Below are 20,714 nucleotides of genomic sequence, written 5' to 3'. Positions count from 1 at the left end.
CTGCGACATCGTTCACAGTCACGGTTTTGCTCGGAACACTTTGTCGATGAAGACAGTCACTTTCATCGTTTTGCGAAGACGCGGAACGTCCTGCCAAGAGACTCTGGAGCTTGAGAGAAAGGCATGACCCATCCCTGTCTTCGCTATTCAAGGAAGATCGACTGCTTGCTGGCGCTGCTCGAGCTGCTGATGTTGAAGTGCAGAGAGACGCAGCCTCATCGCTCAGGCGTGCGGAGAAGGCCATCTGAGTTCGAGCTGTGGCTGTGTGCACGATATGACAGACTTTCACGTTATGCACATAGCCACCAAAGTAAAACTCATGGACACTATCCACGGGCTTCTTCACTAGTACAACTCCATCAGCTCCCTCTTCACTGTCGTCGGCGACTTGCCCCTGCGTTGGAGATGAGCAAGCCTGGTGTGGCACTCACTCTGGGAAACAGAGGTTCATCACTCATCGAGTCATCCACTGGGACGCATGAAATGTTGGGCACGACGACTGTACACTCGAGGAAGTGGTGCCCTTCTTAGTTCTAGGAGCATCAGGGTTCTGCATAGAGAAGTGTTCTCTACATCGACAGAGGAGAGAAGGTAGAGAAAATAAAAATAAATTTCAATCTACAGTAATCCGAAATATCCACTGACTGCGGAAAACTTACCGCTCCAACAACTCCTTCTTTTTCCAGACAGATACGCACCCTCATTCAGCAGAAAACTGTTCAGTTCCTTCACAGGCCATTCTTCATTTGACAGTTCGTCCACGGGTGCCACAGCCATCGATGGCAAACCACTCGACACTCTCTCCTCCATCTCCAAAATGGAAAAATACAGTGTTTCACCATGCTCAACAACGGATACTCTGCACAAAAATCGAAGAGGATGCCCCGTCTCGGATCACGTGACCGTTATTGTGCAAAGGGTCTATTGCACACGAACCAAGACAAACCTGCACGGGGCAAGGCGTATATTTTTGAGCCCTGAAGAATTCAACATTAATAGCAGAAGCTAGAGCAAAATTGCAAGACTCGGAGAGGGGCAATGGACTGCCGCATACAGCGCTGCTCGAGCATAGCTGCAGCAGGCAGCAAAGACCAATGCAACTGCACACACCATCAAAGCAGCCAGTAGCATCCACGGAGCTTTCACACCACATCGGCGGGTAAATAAATCAATATTAAACGGCAATCAGGGAGTGAAGCACTACGCTCTACAGGGAGTAATTGAAGCACTATGCCCTACAATACAGGGTTTGGGGATTGTCGTCAAATTAAAGTAACATAATTCCTAAAGAACAAACGGTATAAAAGTGATACTAACAAACGTAATACTAATAGTAACATCAGAGCACAATAGCGTACAATTCACATGCGTATGTGGCAACTATTCTTCTGCAGTATAGAAAGTCATGAGCCAGAGATCGAACGTGGAGCAACCGACCTGCCACAAAGAGACTATGTATAGGGTGGCAGGACACAATAAAAACAGGGGTTTGTGGCAAAGAGTGGGTGGACTAGATCATAATACTTATTAAAAATATGGGGGGGGGGGGGTAGCGAGTAGTCAGGTATATTGCAAGAAGCAAACTGCGAGTAGAAGGACTAGGAGGTACGGCCATGATAATATATACAGAAGGGAACATGTTTCCAATGGAAACTCTCGATTATGAACATATTTCTGTTGCGGCTGGCGAAGAGGGTAGGTGCTGTTGGCACCTTGCGTTCACCGCCACTCTGCTCTTAGGTGCAAGCTGGTGCTCAGTACTCAACAGTGACAGTCTTCGTCTTGAGATATTCCGACAGAGCTTCCTCACCTGCCGCAGATAATGGTGGCAGACGCAATTGGTGAGAATTCAAGAACAGACCTGCAGTCATGCAATGCTATACATGGATTTTCAGGTCTGGAGCACGTTTGATTACTTGAACGCTTGCATCTCATTGCCAATTTGATCAAGGCCTGAACTATCTTTTCGCAGTAGCAATTCTGGCTGTTAGTGCTCAAAATCGTTTACTAAAAAGAGCTTGGAGCACACAGCACACATAATTCCAGGCAATAACCCCAACAGACAACAGTAACAGACATCCTGCACATTCACAGAGCCCAATGTTGAGTGCACGATCATGAACTCCCAATTCACAGAGCCCAATGTTGAGTGCACGATCATGAACTCCACATTCACAGAGCCCAATGTTGAGTGCACGATCATGAACTCCCAATTCACAGAGCCCAATGTTGAGTGCACGATCCTGAACCCCACGACAGGTAGGCTATGGAGTCAGGGCCGGCGGAACCGGTCAAGCTGGTCCATGTGATTCGTGCAAAATCGATGTACAAAAATCCAGAGGTACATGACTCGACTGTACTGCTGACGTGTGATGTGCTTCGAAGTAGCTTAGGACTCCGTGACCGGCACTGTATGGCTGATATGGATAAAAAAAGTTATGTTTGTGTTCTTTTACTATAATTTTCTGCATTTTCTGGAGCCTTAGAGATGCCCAAATTCGCTCTATTTCACGTAAATTTTAAATATTTCTCCCGGGGGAGGTCCCCCGGACCCCCCCCCCCTCCCTCAAAGGTTGGCCGGACCACTCCCGAACTCCTTCCTCCGGCCCTGGGAGTGATAGTGGTGGATGCCCTGGATGTGGCTGCGAGTCCCCACGCAAATAGTGAACACATGCAGTAATAGCAGAGAGATGATGATGCCACAGCCTGTGCAGATGAGGGTTAGCCACACAGACTCCATTGCATGATTGTATTTCATGGAGAAGCACGAAAGAGTTGACATGGTGGCTAAGCGTTGACACCCCACCCACCCTCAAGTACTACAATGTAACAGGCCAACATACCGAGATCCTTGCCAAATCCGGACTGCTTGAATCCACCAAAGGGAGCAGCACAGTCAGTCTTGTTGTACGTGTTGATAAATACGGTACCTGCCTGCAACCGTTCACTGACTGTCATCGCCTTTACAACACAGAATACATCATCACAATACAAGCAATAATTCCATCAGAATGTATGGCATCATGTGGTCATGTGTATATGCATGCCCCCCCCCCCCCCCACGGCTGTTCACGTGCAGGCACTTATCAATATGGCGTTGTTCGGTGCGATTTATGTAATATTGTGCGAATAGTACAAATACGCGATGAGTTTGCGTTTTTGCAAGAAACTCATGTCGATCCTCGCGTGGTTCCACGATTTGGGACGCGAAACCAAGAGAAAAGTTTTGAAAGCGCTCGAGCGAGATACTCGACTTTTCGGCAATTTGAGAGAGAAAGAGGGTGGAAAGGCGTCCTGGCCTGCCCAGTTAGCTGTCTTTCCGCTTCAAACTTGCTCGAAGTACTCCTGGCAGTCTGGAGATTGATCTCGCCAGTGATTGTCAGCCTCTGCTTGGCGTGCTCGCGTGTACAACATTCAAGTTAGACATTTCGTAATCGTTCAACGCACAATAGGGTGGATATCACAATTTCAAGCTCACTTGGCCGGCTGCTGTCTTCTTCTACGATATCCCACATGCCGACTAAGCAATTTACAGCAGGAAGCAGCCTTCTACACTCAACAGCAACTAAAGGGCCACACCATTTATTCTTCCAAATCAAGAGAAAACAGGCTCCTGACTCGTCGCGCGTATTTAGAAGTTCACGCGCGTATTCTAATGACACTTGGGGAAGACAACCAGAGGATAGTCCTCTACCTGGGAAAAAAATCGATCTAAGCTGGGAAGAAATCGGGAAGGGCTTCTCGGAGCCGAGTTTGTCAGCGACGACACAAGGAGTATTCCCGAACGAAGCCAAAGTCGCACGACACAGAACAAATGTTTCTTGAAGGAAAGGCAGTCATGTGAGGTACGAGCGGAAAGCTTGAAACAAGACGCAGATGATCAGCGTGTTCCCCGGGCTGTCCGGGCTGACTAGTCTCCAAAATCCAGTGGAAACCATGGCCTACTCGTGTTCTGACGATTTGAAAATTCAAATTTTCTTGCCATTGAAGCCCAATCGAGACTTTCGGCGGCCATATTGTTAAGTGGCGTGAAATCGCACAAAAAAACAGCCGTGCCCCACGCACACACATACAGTCGTGCACGCGTGGCAAGCAAAATCCGACACTTGCCATATATAGGGGACAGCGCCACAAATGGACATCAATGATGTAATGCACTGCACCTAATTTGTACAGTAGAGCCGTATGCATCCCAAACAGGTCGAAAGGTCACAGCGTAGATACACACAGTTCATTTACAAGGTACATATAAGGAGTATAGGCCTTATGCACGTTGTACAGCTGCATGAAATCCGGTATACCGGTAGAATCTCATAGAATCTTGTAGAATCCCGTAGACCAGGTTGGGTGTTGAATGTGCAGGACCCTATTGTGTTTACTGCTATTTCCACTATGAAATGGGCCCTGAAGGCATTTCATACGAAAACGTTTTCCGGCAGAGATCTAGCTAGTCGTTAGTTCAATCCCAAAGTGAAGAAGCTGGAAAAGCGATTGTTTGCCACGAATTACGAGGCTAAACGGGTCAAACGCGCATGTACAGCACACAATGAACACCCAGCCATGTATAGCACACAATGAACACTATAGCACACAATGAACACCCAACCATGTATAGCACACAATGAACACCCAACCGGGTATGTACACACCTACGGCCCTAGTACAGAACTTCGTACATCTGTACAACGTGCATAAGGACCATTGGACTTTGGTATCCAGTCCCCATTCATTTTTGTCAGCACCTTTGAACCTTGACTGTGATGAGTACGAGTACTGTCATGAGACAGATTAAAGTTGTATGTAACACATGTACTACGTGTGCAGGGCTGCAGGGGCTGCACACTGCATGGTGTAGTCCCTTATGCCAAGTGTCAGATTTCACTTGCCACGACTGTACATGCACACACACACACGTACACACACACACGTACACACACACACACACGTACACACACACACACACGTACACACACACACACACATTCACCAGGTGATGAGTTCACCAGTCACCATGGTGTTATCCTAGCGATGACGGCAAGAGGACTGCCTTCACTAAGCTCTAGCCTCAATCACTGTGTTCCTCATCCATGGGACTATTCTCTGGCTTGGAGGGTAGTTTGCCTTTGTCCCTGCAATGCCGGGCTACGGAGCCACATCACAACACTGACCAGTGTGAGGAGCATACCCAATTAGTATACAAGCCAATCACATGACGGAGCAGAGCAGTCGGCCCAGCAAAGGAGGACACCAAGCAAAGTGTAAGTGCACCGTGGGCCTTCCTGCCACCATGCAAGCATTTCAATAAGTTATCGAATAAGCAAGTGGCGGGTAGTAGGGGATTCCCGGATAGCTTACCTTTCCAATGTCCTTGGTAAAAACACCAGACGCTAAACCAAACTCAGTAGCATTGGCTCTCTCCAGCACACCATCCACGTCACTGCATGCATCAAACACAGAATAGGGAAAGGCAAAGTAGATGAGATAAAAGAGATGATAGTGAGATGAAGCGAAGTGGCTGAGATAATTACAAGTAAACCACACTCCTGTGCTGTATGAGCACTGGCTGTACTGGCTGTACTGGCTGTAGCTGCACTTGCCACAAGTACATGATGAACACCAGTGCACGTATGCAGTCACATGCCACAAATACATGATGAACACCAGTGCACGTATGCAGTCACATGCCACAAATACATGATAAAAACCAGTGCACGTATGCAGTCACATGCCACATGCCAGGCAAGACATCAAGAGTATAGAGGTTAGGGACCCATCCGTAAATAGAGATACTTGATTAGAAACGAAAACTAGTCGTTTAGGGGGGAGGGGGTTGAGCGCCTGTTCGTTTCTCGAAAAATATCGATGTACATTTTGCATGCGTGAGCATGTCCAGAAAAAAGACCAAAAATATCGATACTATGTACCATGTGTATGTGTTCGTTTCTCAGGGAGGGGGTTGAAGAGAAACGACTAATTTTCGTTTCTAAATAAATATCGGTATTTACGGAAGGCCCCTTATGCGATAACGTCAAATCCGCCATATATAGTAGCCAGTTGGGGTGGCAAAATGCCCAAAGCGGGTACAGAAACCCCTTATATAGAAGAATTTGGGGTGGCAAACGTACTATATGACGTATATACCCCCCCCCCCCCCCCCCAAGAGTGTGCAACTCTGCATATGGGGTCTCCACCGGCGAAAACTCACATCACGTGTCTCAGATACGTTCGTACTACGTACAAACGAAGGATAGCGTGCGCGCAATCCGAATTTCTGCCATGATCATGCTGGGGAGTTGCATATCCGCAGCGAGTTTCTGTCAGAGAGTGCTTTTTACATTACTACGCTGCTCGCTAAAAACGGGCTGGAAACGTACAACTGCGACATTGCACCACGTGATGTGAGTTTTCACCATCGGCGTACCCCATAGAAGGGTATCAGGAGTTGCACACTCTTGGGGGGTTATATACTCTTGACGACGTGTTGCTTGCATGGTCTGAGTGCATTTCTGCTGTAAAGTACTTCGGCTATAAAGAACAAATTCTTCTGCACATTGGAGTTTGTTATGTCAGGAGTTGACTATACATTGCACACCCAGTCAATGAAGCTGATATGCCAAGTTCAAATCATCCATTCTTGTAAGGATTCTGCATGCACGGAACATGACTACATCGATGGCAGGTTGCTCAATCTCCGGACAGCTAGCTGTTGCTCAATCTCCGGACAGCTAGCTGTTTCGTCCTTGTGAGGTCTCATCAGCCATACACGCACACCAGGAGCCCACACGCTAGCCATGGGCATGTGTACATGCACACGCCAGTAGCCCACACACGAAGCATAAGCACTTATACGTGACTGTACACGCACATGACGGTAGCCAGTAGGCACCACACTCAAGTACCAGTATAGCGTTTACCCAAGCTAAGCTCTACCCACTCAAGTACCAGTATAGCGTTCACCCAAGCTAAGCTCTACCCACTCAAGTACCAGTATAGCGTTCACCCAAGCTAAGCTCTACCCACTCAAGTACCAGTATAGCATTCACCCAAGCTAAGCTCTACCCACTCAAGTACCCGTATAGCGTTCACCCAAGCTAAGCTCTACCCACTCAAGTACCAGTATAGCGTTCACCCAAGCTAAGCTCTACCCACGTTCGCACTCACCCATCCTCAAACTTTGAGATGATCATAATAGGACCAAACGACTCCTCGTGGGCAATGAAGTTGTCATCGCCAACGTCGGCAAACACGGTTGGCTCAAGGAAAAAGCCTGCACACAAACACCAAGGCAGCACACAAGACTAGTATCAATGGAACACACTGGCCAACATGGTGAGAGTGGCTTCTTGCCAGCCAACTACTGTTGTAGACATTGGAATCGGGCGAGAAGTCAAGTGGCCACAGGGTGTGGCCTTGCAGCCGTGAGTACGCATACGGACCGTCGGTACGCATTCATAATCACTCTATTTACGTGCTGGACACTGCTGGTCCATTTTTGCAGTGTGGATATGAAGCACAGTGCATGTACGCACTAAGGGCAGTATGGCAGTAAGGGTGCCGGTCCCAGTCATTCCACTGTATTTCAATGCCCACAGCAGTACAACAACAAGAACTAAGGGAAAGGAGAGTATGAGAGATAATACTCATAAGAAGGACACACTTCAGGCTCTTTACAAACATCTTGGAAAGTTTTTGGTTTCACAAGTATACTTTCAAGCCTTCTCATCAGGTGAAATACAGGCAAGGGAAAAGGAACAGGAACAGTGGATTAGAGTATGGGAGATTACCCGTTTCCCAATCAAAGAACCAACGTTAGAATGAAACTAACCAACCTTTTGTGCCATATCTCTTGCCACCACACACTAGCCGTGCACCTTGCTCCTGACCAACACGGCAGTAGTCCAGTAGCTTCAGTAAATGCTTTTCGTGATTCTGCGGACCGTGCGCCACCGACCTATCAAACGGATCTCCAATCTTCATCTTCTTGGCCTCGGCAACCTGATCCATGTACAGTGAGAGCATACACAAACAGTCCAGCTTTGCACCAGTAAAATGGCTAACGAAGTTACCTCATTCGTATGATTTCTCCACAACTGCGTCACGACGTATGCATGCTAAACGATTGCACGTACATAGCATGGAGTGCCACTTACCACTCTGGTGATGAACTCATCGTAGATGGAGCTCTCCACAAACAGCCGTCCTAAAACACAACACGCCACAGTGTTGCATAGCACATACATGACGGCAGTGTTACAATGTTATAGCCGATAGGTATGATGTACTAGTGTCACGCAGCTAGTCACGTACACACATTCACACTCTGTCTTTCGTTCCTTGTGCTTTGAGAAACGGCTTAAAAGGTTAGGGGCCGTCCAAGGTTACCAACAATATTTTCAAAACGAAAAGTTTTCGTTTGGGGGTGGGTGGGTTTGATGGAGTTTCGTTTTGGAAATAATAATTGAATGCAGATGGAGAATAACCAGTTTCTTCTGGGTGTCGAAAAATGATATCAATATTCTATTTATAGACTATAGTAAAGAAAAAAAGGACCAAGAAATGCAAACATATAAAGCATGGCCACCTCACCTGCTGCAATGCAGTTTTCGCCCTTGTTGAAGAAACAAGCCATCAGCCCCTGTCAACGCACACACACACACACACACACACACACACACACACACACACACACACACACACACACACACACACACACACACACACACACACACACACACACACACGATGAACACCGGATGCTCCGATTCAAGTTCATAAAAGTAGATTAAATAATTCCCGTAGCTATGCAGAAGACGTTACTTCAGTAACGTCTGGCGCTAGCCAGGGTCCACACAGCTTTAATTTGGTATTTGTTTGTTTGTGTGTTTGTGTCACGCCTGGCGCTATCCGTATCTGACGGCAAAAAAGCATAGGATGTTATAATTTTTTCAATTCTCCTATTTTTTTCAGGCATATCCTGGGATTCGAACCCGACTATCGCCCTACATGCATTCCCCCATACACTTCGCATTCATACCCATTCTTCCAAGTTGCTTCACGTTATTATCTTGCGTTTGAAAGCCCTATTTGAATATTGCGGGCAGCTGTATGTGGCCAGCTGTGTTTGATGGCACGGTACAGGAGACGGTGTCGTATTACCCTCGATCGTACCTGTCCCGTACCTATCCCCTACCGCACCGTGCCATCAAAGACGGCTGGCCACAATGCATATTCAAATAGGGCTTTCAAATGCAAGATCACAATGTGAAACAACTTGGAAGAATGGGTATGAATGCGAAGTGTATGGGGGAATGCATGTAGGGCGATAGTGCGGGTTCGAATCCCAGGATATGCCTGAAAAAAATAGGAGAATTGAAAAATTTATAACATCCTATGCTTTTTTGCCGGTAGATACGGATAGCGCCAGGCGTGACACAAACAAACAAATGTATGCGAAGTGTATCGGGGGATGCATGCAGGGCGCGCGATAGTGCGGGTTTGAATCCCAGGTTATGTCTTAAAAAAAAAAGGATTTTTTAAAAGAATTTATAACATCCCTATGCTTTTTTTTTGTCTAGGTCATCAAGGCAAAAAAAGCATAGCGTAGGGCCCTGAGCTTCCAAGCTCTCTCGTTTAAATTAGCTAAACCGAATACAGTGTCAGATGTCTGGAGACCGACTGTTTAGCCCCTCACCAATGCGATAAGCCGAACTTGTTATACAAAAGCAACCCTTCCATTACACTAATAAAGAGAGGTCCCGAGGTGTTTGGTTCACTTTCTCCATCGTTGAAAGAAAGCTCCGTGCGGACACATCCATTCCCCGACAGCACTGCACATCCGACCTTTCTCCTACAGCATTCTGATGAACCCTTGAAATGTCATAAAAATATAAATAAATTCACGGTTTGCGTCAGATTCAGTTAGACTGAGTTTTCAGCATCCGTAGGAACGCCACCACAGCCATAGGCAGCAGCACTTATTAATCATTTAAAGCACGCAGACCAAGGCAAGGAGGAGTTGGAAATCTCTCAGGCGAACTGTGTGAACTACATACCTGCCGGACTGCTCTGTCCATGTCACAGTCGCTGAAGATGATCAGCGGAGACTTGCCACCGAGCTCCAGTGAAACCTTCTTCAGATTGCTCACTGCAGCGCTGCATGCATGCATACACACACACACGCGCACATACAGGCACACACACACACACACACACACACACACACACACACACACACACACACACACACACACACACACACACACATACACACACACGCATGCAGGCACACATCGGCACATACACACAGGAGACAAGACACACCAGTGGTTGAGCACCGTAGGGACGCACATAAAGGCCCATGTGCTTATGAGTGAGTTTTTGCGTTATTTGCTATTTTGCGGGTCGTTTTGTCTCACACATAGGCGCATGGGCTTGAGTTGCTAGTGTACCGGTACCATGCATAATCATGCACATAGTGCAATACCGCAATGCGCATTGAACTATGTGAATATGGTGTTTTTGTGGTGTCTGTTTGTCGCGGGATGGATTGCACTTAGGTTCACTTATAAGCCCATGCGCTTATTTGTGAGGGTGCGCTTATGCCCGGGTATAGGCACATGCTCTTATATGCGCGTCACTACGGTATGACTATGACTGTAAATTGTGCAAGTCCCTTTTTCGAAGTGCAAAAGCACTGGTTGCATTGCCAAAAAGGTGAAACCATTGAAGAACAGCACACTACCCATCCAGCCAGCATATAAATTACCGACGGTTCACTGACTCTTGTGAAGGAACACACTTACACGCAAGCCCCCACCCACACACAAGTATTTAGATGTACTTCAAGTACATGTACGCTGTCCACGAAAAAGAAGGAAATACTAACCTCTTCATGATACCTCGGCCAATATCCGTTGATCCAGTGAAGCCAACTTTGCGCACGTCCGGGTGATCTAGGATAGCCTGTCCACACACTGAACCAGCACCGGGTAGAATGTTAATGACACCCGGAGGGAAGCCAGCACGTGCCGATAGCTCCGCAAACTTCAATGCCGTAAGCGGCGTCACCTGAACCGGGAAAGAAGTAGAAGTGTGGACAGAGAACGCATGAAGCTGGGTCTAGTGGGGCACAACATACGTTACATAGGCATAGCGGAGAAGACACAGAGGTAGAGACGACACGGAATAGGAAGCAGGATGAGGGACAGTGAAACGGGTACAAGACCAATGCAGTTAAAACCACAAGAACCCAATTTGGACCTCAAGAGTAGCCATGTACCTGAGCCGGCTTGAGAATGCAGGTGTTTCCAGCCGCCAAACAAGCGGACATCTTCCACGCCAGCATCATTAATGGGTAGTTCCAGGGTACAATCAGACCGACAACACTGCAACAAGTCACAGCATATGTGAAAGACACGCAGGGCCATCACTGAGCTTGTCAGTAACAACTGAAGATGGGGTTCACAATTTGGAAACTTGCTTTCTACATCCGACCTCAAGAGTCACCAGCCATACTTTTCCACAAAATTTAGGAGCGAAAACCAACTTAAAACCCGTTGAAGGTACAAAATCCACTGACATGCCGGCATGCAGCCACACAATCTGCAGATTGTGTACAGAGTACAATTGTGATGATTCAAGGTCATAGGAAAACTGGACCGGAACAAACATTAGACCAGCAGTGGACTTGCAAACTGGTACTCGTGTTTACGTACTTCTGGTAACAGCTATGCGGAGGTAAGACAAAGCAAAGCTACAGAGGCAGCAGCAACAGCAGCAGCAGCAGCAGCAACAGCAACAGCAGCAGCAGCAGCAGCAGCAGCAGCAGCAGCAGCAGCAGCAGCAGCAACAGCAGCAGCAGCAGCAGCAGCAGCAGCAGCAGCAACAACAGCAGCAGCAACAGCAGATGCGGAAGCACTGGCATCGGCAGCTTACCCCATGGGCTCTCTCTTAGTGAAGCAGAGATTACGGCTTGGCCGAGCATGGTTCACCGGTATCGTCTTGCCCTGAACAGACAGGCACAGGAAAGAGACACCATCACATGAAACCACTGTTTTGATCGTGAACACCAGTCACACATTTGACAAAATGCTATCACGAGAAACAAATTCTCCTGTATCACAGGATTGTAGCCCTGCACTGCACAAACCAGACCCTACAAGTAAAGGTGGCAATACATTTCTAATTTGCTCCCATTCTGGGCCAGTGGGTTTTGACAACCCCATGAGAGTTGAGCCGGACGGTCCACGATTTCCAAGTTCCACCCACCAAGACACGGGAGCATACAAGGCGGGTACTGCTAGAATCAGAATGCAATCAAACACGTATACATGTACTCATGTTCAATTAGTACCCCGATCGTTGACTGCGATACAGTGACTCTACACTTCTACTCATGATAGACTCCGCATCACCATACATATGATACTTGTAGTAGCAGCAAGAAACAAATCTCACACCTATTCAAAGTTGTTTCATAATCTGTCATGTTAAAATCCCGAAAAAGGGACATACAAGCAACAAAGATGGTCTGTCTAACGTGGCAGATAAACGTTGCATACCTGTATCTTGTCACACCAGCCAGCAAAGTAACGGAAAACGTCAATGGAGAAACCGACGTGAGTCTTCATGGCAAGCGTATACACGGCACCCGAGTCGATCGTTTCCAACGATGCCAACTCCTCTTTGTGCTCTTCCATAAGGTCAGCAAGCCTGAGAAACAAAACAAACATGCATCCACAGTTACACATTCGCCCAGGTGTTCAGACATGTGAAACAAACACACCCTGATTATCAATAGTGGAATCAGAGCAGGTACAGAGCCATGAGCATAACATCTCCCTCCCCTACCCATACACACAGGAACACGTACACGAGCAAGCATGGGCATGAATGTGTGCTGCAGCTGGTGTCTAGCGATGACATCATACTGTAGTACAGCATGGCTATGACATCATACAGTAGTACGGCATGTATATGACATCATACATTAGTACAACATGGCTGTGACATCACAAAGTAGTACAGCATGGCTATGACACCATACAGTAGTACAGCATGGCTATGACACCATACGGTAGTAGGGCTATGACCTTGTACATTAGCACAGCATGGAAGAGACCTAGACTAGACTAGTTATTCTCAACAAACCAAACGAAAGCTGTCCTGTCTACGGCCGCCTTACTTGAACATAAGCTTGCCCCGATCTCGGGCATTCATCTTTCCCCACTCTCCTTTCTCGAATGCATCCTAGACACACAAACAAAGAGTGTGGGACAAGCAACCAATGAAGACATTCATGAGCGTTAGCACAAAAGCACAGGCTGCATCACGTGCACAAAAACAAAAGCTGATGTCTCATAAGCTACACTGAAGAATTTCCCACAACACACGCATTCCGGAGTATTCACTGACTGCATCCCCGTTTGGAGTGATGTCATCGCCACGTGCAAAGCAAGCAATACGTCATGTACATGCATGCCATTCAGGACTGGTCTTCTTTACACAATGTACAATGTGATATGATTACATCATTGCTCCGTGTAGTAACTCGCTTGTTTCAGACGGAACACGGCATAGCATTGGGTTGGGCTTAGCTCAGGCGTGATCGCATTCCAGTCATAGTTGACCTCGTCGACGAGTCAATGAAACTAGAGTGTACTTAGCAAATTGCACAGCTTGAAAATAAAACGAAATCTATCTTCTTTTATCTACGAGTCGCTAAACCTCTCCAATGTGCTACAACCCAATCAGATATTCGCTGCTCACCTTTGCAGCTGCCACAGCTACATCGACATCAGCCTTCAGAGCAAGAGATATTTCACAAATTGGCTACAGAAACAAACAAGAAACATGAGAAAATTGACAAAACACACCATGACGCCGATGAGCAGGAGTCACTAAAATGCGAGTAGAGAACTGGTCTTGTGTTGGCACCCACCTAACAGTACATGCATGGATTACAATTAGATGTACCGTGGTTACTCCCATCATGGCATGCAAGCAACACAAACAAATAATGAACTTCAAGAAGCTATGACTATCCATTGAATCCAGTAGCAAATTTGGGTAGCCACATCAAGCATGGACATCTAGCAAGCCTGCACACAAATACGCCCAGGTATTCACCTCTCTCTCTCTGCACAGCAAGTATGGCCAGTGCTACCATACATGTGCTATTGCAGTAGCAGATAACGTTAAGCGGGGCATGTACTAGTTTGACCAATCGACTGTGGCAATGTTTGAGCATGCACAAGCTGCTACATTGACATTGTGAACACCCGACCATGCCCGATCACTTTCGCTGGTCTGCTCCAGGAGGTGATCACGTAGGCTACACCGCAGGCTCAAGAATCTGCTGACCCTTCCAGTGTGGCTTCAATGATCTATGCACTACTGCATTTTTGCACTAGATGTGCATCACATCGAATTGAGGACTTTTCGAAGTCATACTGTGCGACCTGCGAGGATTTGGACTTCGAGGCAGCAGCAATCAACAGCAAGCACGAATTGGGTAATGAGAGACATCACACACCTACCTCTTCCGTGTACGGATTGATTGTCTTGAATGTGCGTCCTTCAATGGCATCCACAAACTTGCCATTGATGAACAGTTGGTGTGGAAACTTGAGTTCCATATCATTGGCATTTACGGTAACCTGGCAAAAGGTACGAGAGAAAAAGTGAGAGCGAGAGAGAAAGTGAGAGAGAGAAAGAGAGAAAGAGGGAAAGAGAGAGAGAGAGAGAGAGAGAGAGAGAGAGAGTTGATCAGGATAGCACACATGAACAACAAACTCTCAAACGATTCTCAAGTTGTGATCCGAACTAAACTGACCATGTGTCTCTGAGCGCTGTCACACCACCACTGGCTACTTGCGCGCTTACAACAACTTTGTCGTCAACGGCAGGAGTGGCAGCGGAGGAACCAAGCACGGCGGGCGGGCAGTGCAGTGAATGCCCCACAGGCCTCTGGGACTGTCGCGTCGTCACGTCACTATGGAACTGTTACTTCAATCTATCATTATGCATGTATCTGTGGCAAAGTTAGTGCGAACTTCTAATATATTGCTCTTCTTTGCGCTGTTTCTATCACCTCTCTGCAGTATAGAATTCATTGTTCTTGTTCAATTTCTTTTCGCCTATACTCCACCTGACGAGAAGGTATTGACAGTTACTTGTGGACATTTTCGAACTTCAATTGAATGTTTGGTGCCTTGGGATAACAGGTCTCCTAAAGATAGATAGTCGCTCAAACAGCTTCTACTGAATGGGTATGGCTATTTTTAAAAAGGTATCTACTCTATTACTATCAGCACCCTGGCGTGGGAAAGGGGGCCACAGCTTTAACTTTACTTTTGTGTTCATTGAAATTGAACAGCAGTGCTTACAGCATCAAATTCAAACGTTGACTTGCCACCACCACGGTGCATGGTGACAACTGCATTGATGAACTCATCAAATCTACCACAACAGACGACAAAATGAACAAAACAAAAATTAGCCACAAGTGACATTGTTTATTCGTTTCTCCACAAGATGGATGAGCTCAGGAGTATCTAGCCACAATTTCTGCTGTTTGCGTTATGCAGAGCTCACTGACTTGTCAGTTTGAGCACTCTGGCAAGGTACGTTCAGGCCTGGTTTAAATCTGGCTTTGGAAAATTTTGTTTTCATTGCTATCAGGTTCGACCTCATTTCCTCTGTGCTGCGCTGATGAGTCCACTAAGGACGAAACAGTTCTGTCCGCAGATTGAGTAACACAATTTTATATTATAAAATTATAGGTTGTGGTCAAATTCATAAAATTATTAATGTCTACATGCACCTGGATTGCATCACGAGCAATCAATCTCGCAGGTAGATATCGAGTATCTAACCATCCACACTACAGTACAAGCAACGCCAGCCACCTGCACACAAGTCTAGATTATGCAGTGTTACTGTGTGAGATTACTACTCAGTACTCACCTGGTAGCCATGTACACATCTTCATTGGCCAGTGTCACAGAACACTTCTGCTTGACCTCTTCCACCAATCTGCAATAGCAAAGCCATCATGTACACAACAGAGCACGGACAACACCAACCAAGTCAGAACACATAGAGGCAAGCAGTAATCAACAAAGCCTGGCAGCACTACACACAGAGCAGGTCTAGGATACGATAACCTGCAAGGCCCGTAACGGCAGTACCACCTCCCAGATTGATTCCACTGTGCACTGGACACCATCAGAAGACCTGCCCATACCGCACACATGCACTGTGTACATCCACCGGGTACTGTGTACAGGCCCCAAAGACCAAAATTGCACGTTGAATACTCTTCAACTACTATGTTCACATTCTACAGTTCCCATTCCAAGGCGGTGTGACATGACCACCGTACACATGTGTCTACTACCTCCAGCACATAGCCACGCACAGGCACGCACCTGCCACCAGCAATGATCTCACTTACCTTGCAACATCCATTGAGCCAGCTCCAAGTTTGAAGAAATCAGAGCTGTCCTCGATCGACGCCACATTCAAGATACCACTCCAGATAACCTTCAAAACGCAGGGCAGTGGTGGCAGTACATGTCAGTACATATCACATTACAAGAGACCATCACTCCTGATAACATACCCAACATGGGGTAATGGCGGTGGAATTCTATCACACTACGAATTTATGAGACACCATCACTCCATATCAACTTGCAATAAAAACAAAGCCGAGACTGCAAGCTAACTTACCTTAATGGCTGCCTCCATGGCTTTCTCCTCCGCTGTCAGCTCTAGTGTTTCCGTTTGGACTTCTCCCTGACCAAACCGGCCGGCTGGGATCATCTTGCCACTCTCCAAAACAACTTGCTTCACAGTCACCTGAAAACGGCAACAGGACATTGAGACATTACATACGAAATTTACGAAATTTATTGAGAAATTGTAGGGATACATAAATATACAAAACATAACATCACCACAACAACAGCGACAGTAGCAGCCGCTGCCATACCACCAGCAGCAGCAGCAGCAACAACAGCATGCACTGCAAAGGAAGTGTGCCTTAGCAGGCTACTTACGGGCTTGTCATCGGATCCAAGGAACGTCAATCCACCGGCATGCACAATTGCAGGCTTTGAGCAACCTTCCACATCCACTGGAGACCCCTCCGGAACTACTCCATTCGCATCCCACGTCGAGCCAAACACTGTGACTTTCTACAAACAAGCACATGAACAATAATGGCCACTCAGATAATGTGCACAAGACTATTCCACTGTTTCAGCAAGAGCTCGCACTATCTTGAGAGAGAGATAGATAGAGATAGATAGAGATAGATAGATAGAGAGAGAGAGAGAGAGAGAGAGAGATAGAGAGAGAGAGAGAGAGAGAAAAGAGAGAGAGAAGAGAGGGGGGGGGGGGGAGAGATGGTCATGCGCAGTCCAGTCAACGTTGGCCAGTCGCTACCCAGCGGTTAGCTAACCGGCCAGCTTTCCTTGCTTTTTGTCCAGAGTGCATTGGACACATTGTACTATAGCTTCCTGAATAAGCGCGCTCCCCTGCAGTACTCCAGATACAGCGTTGTACCCTGGACATACTCTCCCTATGATAGGTTATGTTAGGAGGACATCAAGCGACAAAGCGGTACGGATACTAACCTCTCCATTGATCGTAGTCCACGCACCTGGCAGCTGAAGAAACATGACAGATATGGAGAAATAGAATAAAACAACAGTGCTAAGATGAAGGCACGCCTGCACACTACCTTCAACAATAAGTATCTCATATTGACTGAGTACGAGGTCAATATAGGAAATAAAAGCCGAGGTCTTTTACGAGGTTTTTATTTCCTATACTGACCAAGTACGAAGTCAATATTAGATTTATCACGACAAACAGTCCGTATTTCAAATTCCAGAACGATAACCTCATGAATCCCGGTTTTATGATTGCACAACCGTTGCACCACCACCTACTCATGCAGTGACAATGCTGCACTAGGCTGCGTAGGCACCGTTCAACTGCGCAACCCCTAAGCAGTCAAATATAAGCAGTCAATATAGCCCTAAGGAGTGAAATATGCAGGAATATTTGACTGCTTAGGTATGGCAAAAATCTATGTGAGTCAATACTAAGGGAGTGATAAAGTCAGTTATGGAGGTCACAGTTTGCATGCAAATTCTGTGGAGTTTTCTGTGACCCTCTACGTGAGATGGCTTACAGTCATGCTATCTAAGCAGTGCTTGTCATCAGGCCTAAAACAAAACGATGGCTTACAGAAACAATGAGCTCCGCTGAGGAGAGCTAACAATGTTGAAACAGCTACTAGTAGCTGTCCGAAGATTGCTTACAGAAGAATTATACAAGCACATTCACTGCCATATCTCCTGATCGCTAGTGTGGCTACTGATCAAGAGCTCGTAGCGTGTATACCACGTGTAATAAACCAAGCTAGTTACCAAGTTTCAAAATGTGCCAGCAAACTTCAAGTAACTATAACAGAAACACACCCACACCAACACTCACTTACCTTGTCATTACCACGGATGAAATTGTGTAGCTCCCAGGCTGTCTGCTGCCAGTTGATTTGCGCTAGTTCCTTCTTCTTCCACATCTTGTCATAGGTGGCACCATCGGCTGGTTGCGGTATGCTGGGAGCAGTGCCGGCAGCAATGCGACCAACAGCTTCAACCTGACACAAGAGCAGCAGCAGCAGCAGCAGCAACCACGGTAGAGAAAAAGCACAACAATGGGTTGAGCTAACACGGTGCTGATTTGCAGGTAAAATGAGACAGCGGTGTGGCAGGTAAGGAGAGTTCCAAACACAGCCACTGCATCTACAACAGCATTGTATAGCACCAGCATCTACAAAAGCATTGCATAGCACCAGCATCTACAACAGCATTGCATAGCACCAGCATCTACAACAGCATTGCATAGCACCAGCATCTACAACAGCTGACCTACCGTTCCTTTCACACCTTCGGGAAACAGAAAGCGATTGTACAATGTGTCAACAGTGTCGTTGTCGTCAACAGCTGTGCGCTTCTGTAGCAAGATGGGACCTTCATCGAGGCCGTCGTCTGCCCAGAAGACTGTGAAGCCAGCTTCCGCATCACCTTGCATCAATGTCCTGTCCAGAAAACACAAAAAACAACACTGGTATCCATGAAGTAAACTGATACACTAACGGAGAACGATTCCGTTTGTTGCAGGGGCGTCAGAAGGGCAGTGGGGAGTGGTACGACCGGGAGCGTCCCCTGGGAAAATATTCTAATTTTTCTGCCAACAGGGCACGTTTTAGCACCTTTTTTCCCCCGGATGAATTGGGCCATCCTGGGATGAATTGGGCCATCCTGGGATGAATTGGGCCATCCTGGGATGAATTGGGCCATACTGGGATGAATTGGGCCATCCTGGGATGAATTGGGCCATCCTGGGATGAATTGGGCCATCCTGGGATGAATTGGGCCATCCTGGGATGAATTGGGCCATCCTGGGATGAATTGGGCCATCCTGGGATGAATTGGGCCATCCTGGGATGAATTGGGCCATCCTGGACGAAAAGTGGTACCACCATGGTCATACTGGTCGTACCCTATTTGACGCCCCTGTGTTGGATAAGATAAAAATTTATAATAATAATCCGTTTCAATTTCCTGTTCTGTGATGCAATTTTCAGTCCCTGTTAATATACAGTGAAGCTTGAATAAAACAATGTCAGTCATAACAGCGGGAAAAATGTTGCCCGCGCGCAGCATGTTTCTAGTATGCCAGACTTGGATAAAGTGATACATCGAAATAAGGGAATTTACACATTCAATTTAGGCATGCCTTCTGGAGTGTAGTTGTTTCCAAGCTTCACTACGTTGTGTTTTGCTGCTTACCAATTAATTGCGGATGCGCCGCGGTGGCGCGGTAGAATGGACGGATGGTAGATGATAGATTTGTGTTGTGGATGGTTGATGACATCCATGGGGATGAACTGTGAACAGAATGGCATCACGTTCACCTCAGCTCCCACCGACTTGTACTTCTCAAACACCCCTGGCAAGACTAGGCCAGTTGCCTTGGCACGCCAAGCCTTGAACTTGAACAGAGGCACTCCATCCTTTTCAGCCTCTGCGCCCAGTGGATCCGCCTTGCCATTAGCATCAGGGATCGTGAACACACCCACAACCGTGTGGCCCTTCTCTCGCAGCAGCTTGTACACTTCAAGGCCGAACACTGATTGTCCAATCACTGCCACCTTCAACGAACTCATTTTCTCAGTTGGTGCAAATAAATATTTCAAATGGAATTGGACATAGAACTCCGAAGCCCTTCTTCGCCGTTTTGCTGCTTTGGGTTAGGCACTAAAGCAACACAAAGCAACCCTTTACTTTTAGCAACAAAGAGGTCAAGCCTGACACCTGTCGGACACCGAGGACGACAGGTAACTGGTTGTTCCAGAATGGAGATGAAGTATTTTCTTCCTCATGAATGTCACATTATGCAACACCATAAAAAATCTGTGCGGTTCATCATGTAGATCTACATGGGCCGTAGCAGAGTGTAGACCCGCTTGCACGTGTGCCGCTGCCGCACCTCCTTTTGAAAAATACTTGAGCTGCCAGGCCAGATCGATCTGCAGCTAGCCGTGCAGGTCGACCGGTCAGATCTCGGGAGGTGACTTCCTCTATCTTGTATCTACTCCGAGCCTCACTCGAACGAGGATCGCACGAGTAGCA

General features: G+C 47.0%; 1 protein-coding gene across 1 annotated transcript; it reads right to left on the bottom strand.

Moving 5' to 3' along the window:
• Positions 1–935: 935 nt before the first annotated feature.
• Positions 936–20,484, bottom strand: LOC135805663 (cytosolic 10-formyltetrahydrofolate dehydrogenase-like). Its single transcript, XM_065319738.1, has 24 exons — positions 19,872–20,484; positions 18,952–19,117; positions 18,515–18,676; positions 17,643–17,675; positions 17,064–17,201; positions 16,735–16,863; positions 16,457–16,545; positions 15,967–16,035; positions 15,387–15,459; positions 14,538–14,657; positions 13,768–13,830; positions 13,184–13,248; positions 12,561–12,711; positions 11,935–12,005; positions 11,279–11,384; positions 10,886–11,067; positions 10,053–10,152; positions 8,587–8,635; positions 8,151–8,200; positions 7,830–7,995; positions 7,162–7,267; positions 5,356–5,437; positions 2,844–2,961; positions 936–1,810 (listed from the first exon to the last, which is right to left on the bottom strand). Exons 1-24 carry the CDS (start codon positions 20,246–20,248, stop codon positions 1,755–1,757), a joined length of 2,721 nt encoding a protein of 906 aa, XP_065175810.1. The 5' UTR covers positions 20,249–20,484; the 3' UTR covers positions 936–1,754.
• Positions 20,485–20,714: the final 230 nt, after the last annotated feature.

The sequence above is a fragment of the Sycon ciliatum genome, chromosome 1 (assembly GCF_964019385.1).
Source record: "Sycon ciliatum chromosome 1, ocSycCili1.1, whole genome shotgun sequence".
Taxonomy (NCBI): Eukaryota; Metazoa; Porifera; class Calcarea; order Leucosolenida; family Sycettidae; genus Sycon; species Sycon ciliatum.
The sequence above is the reverse complement of the archived record's forward strand: the minus strand, read 5'-3'. Positions and strand labels throughout refer to the sequence as shown.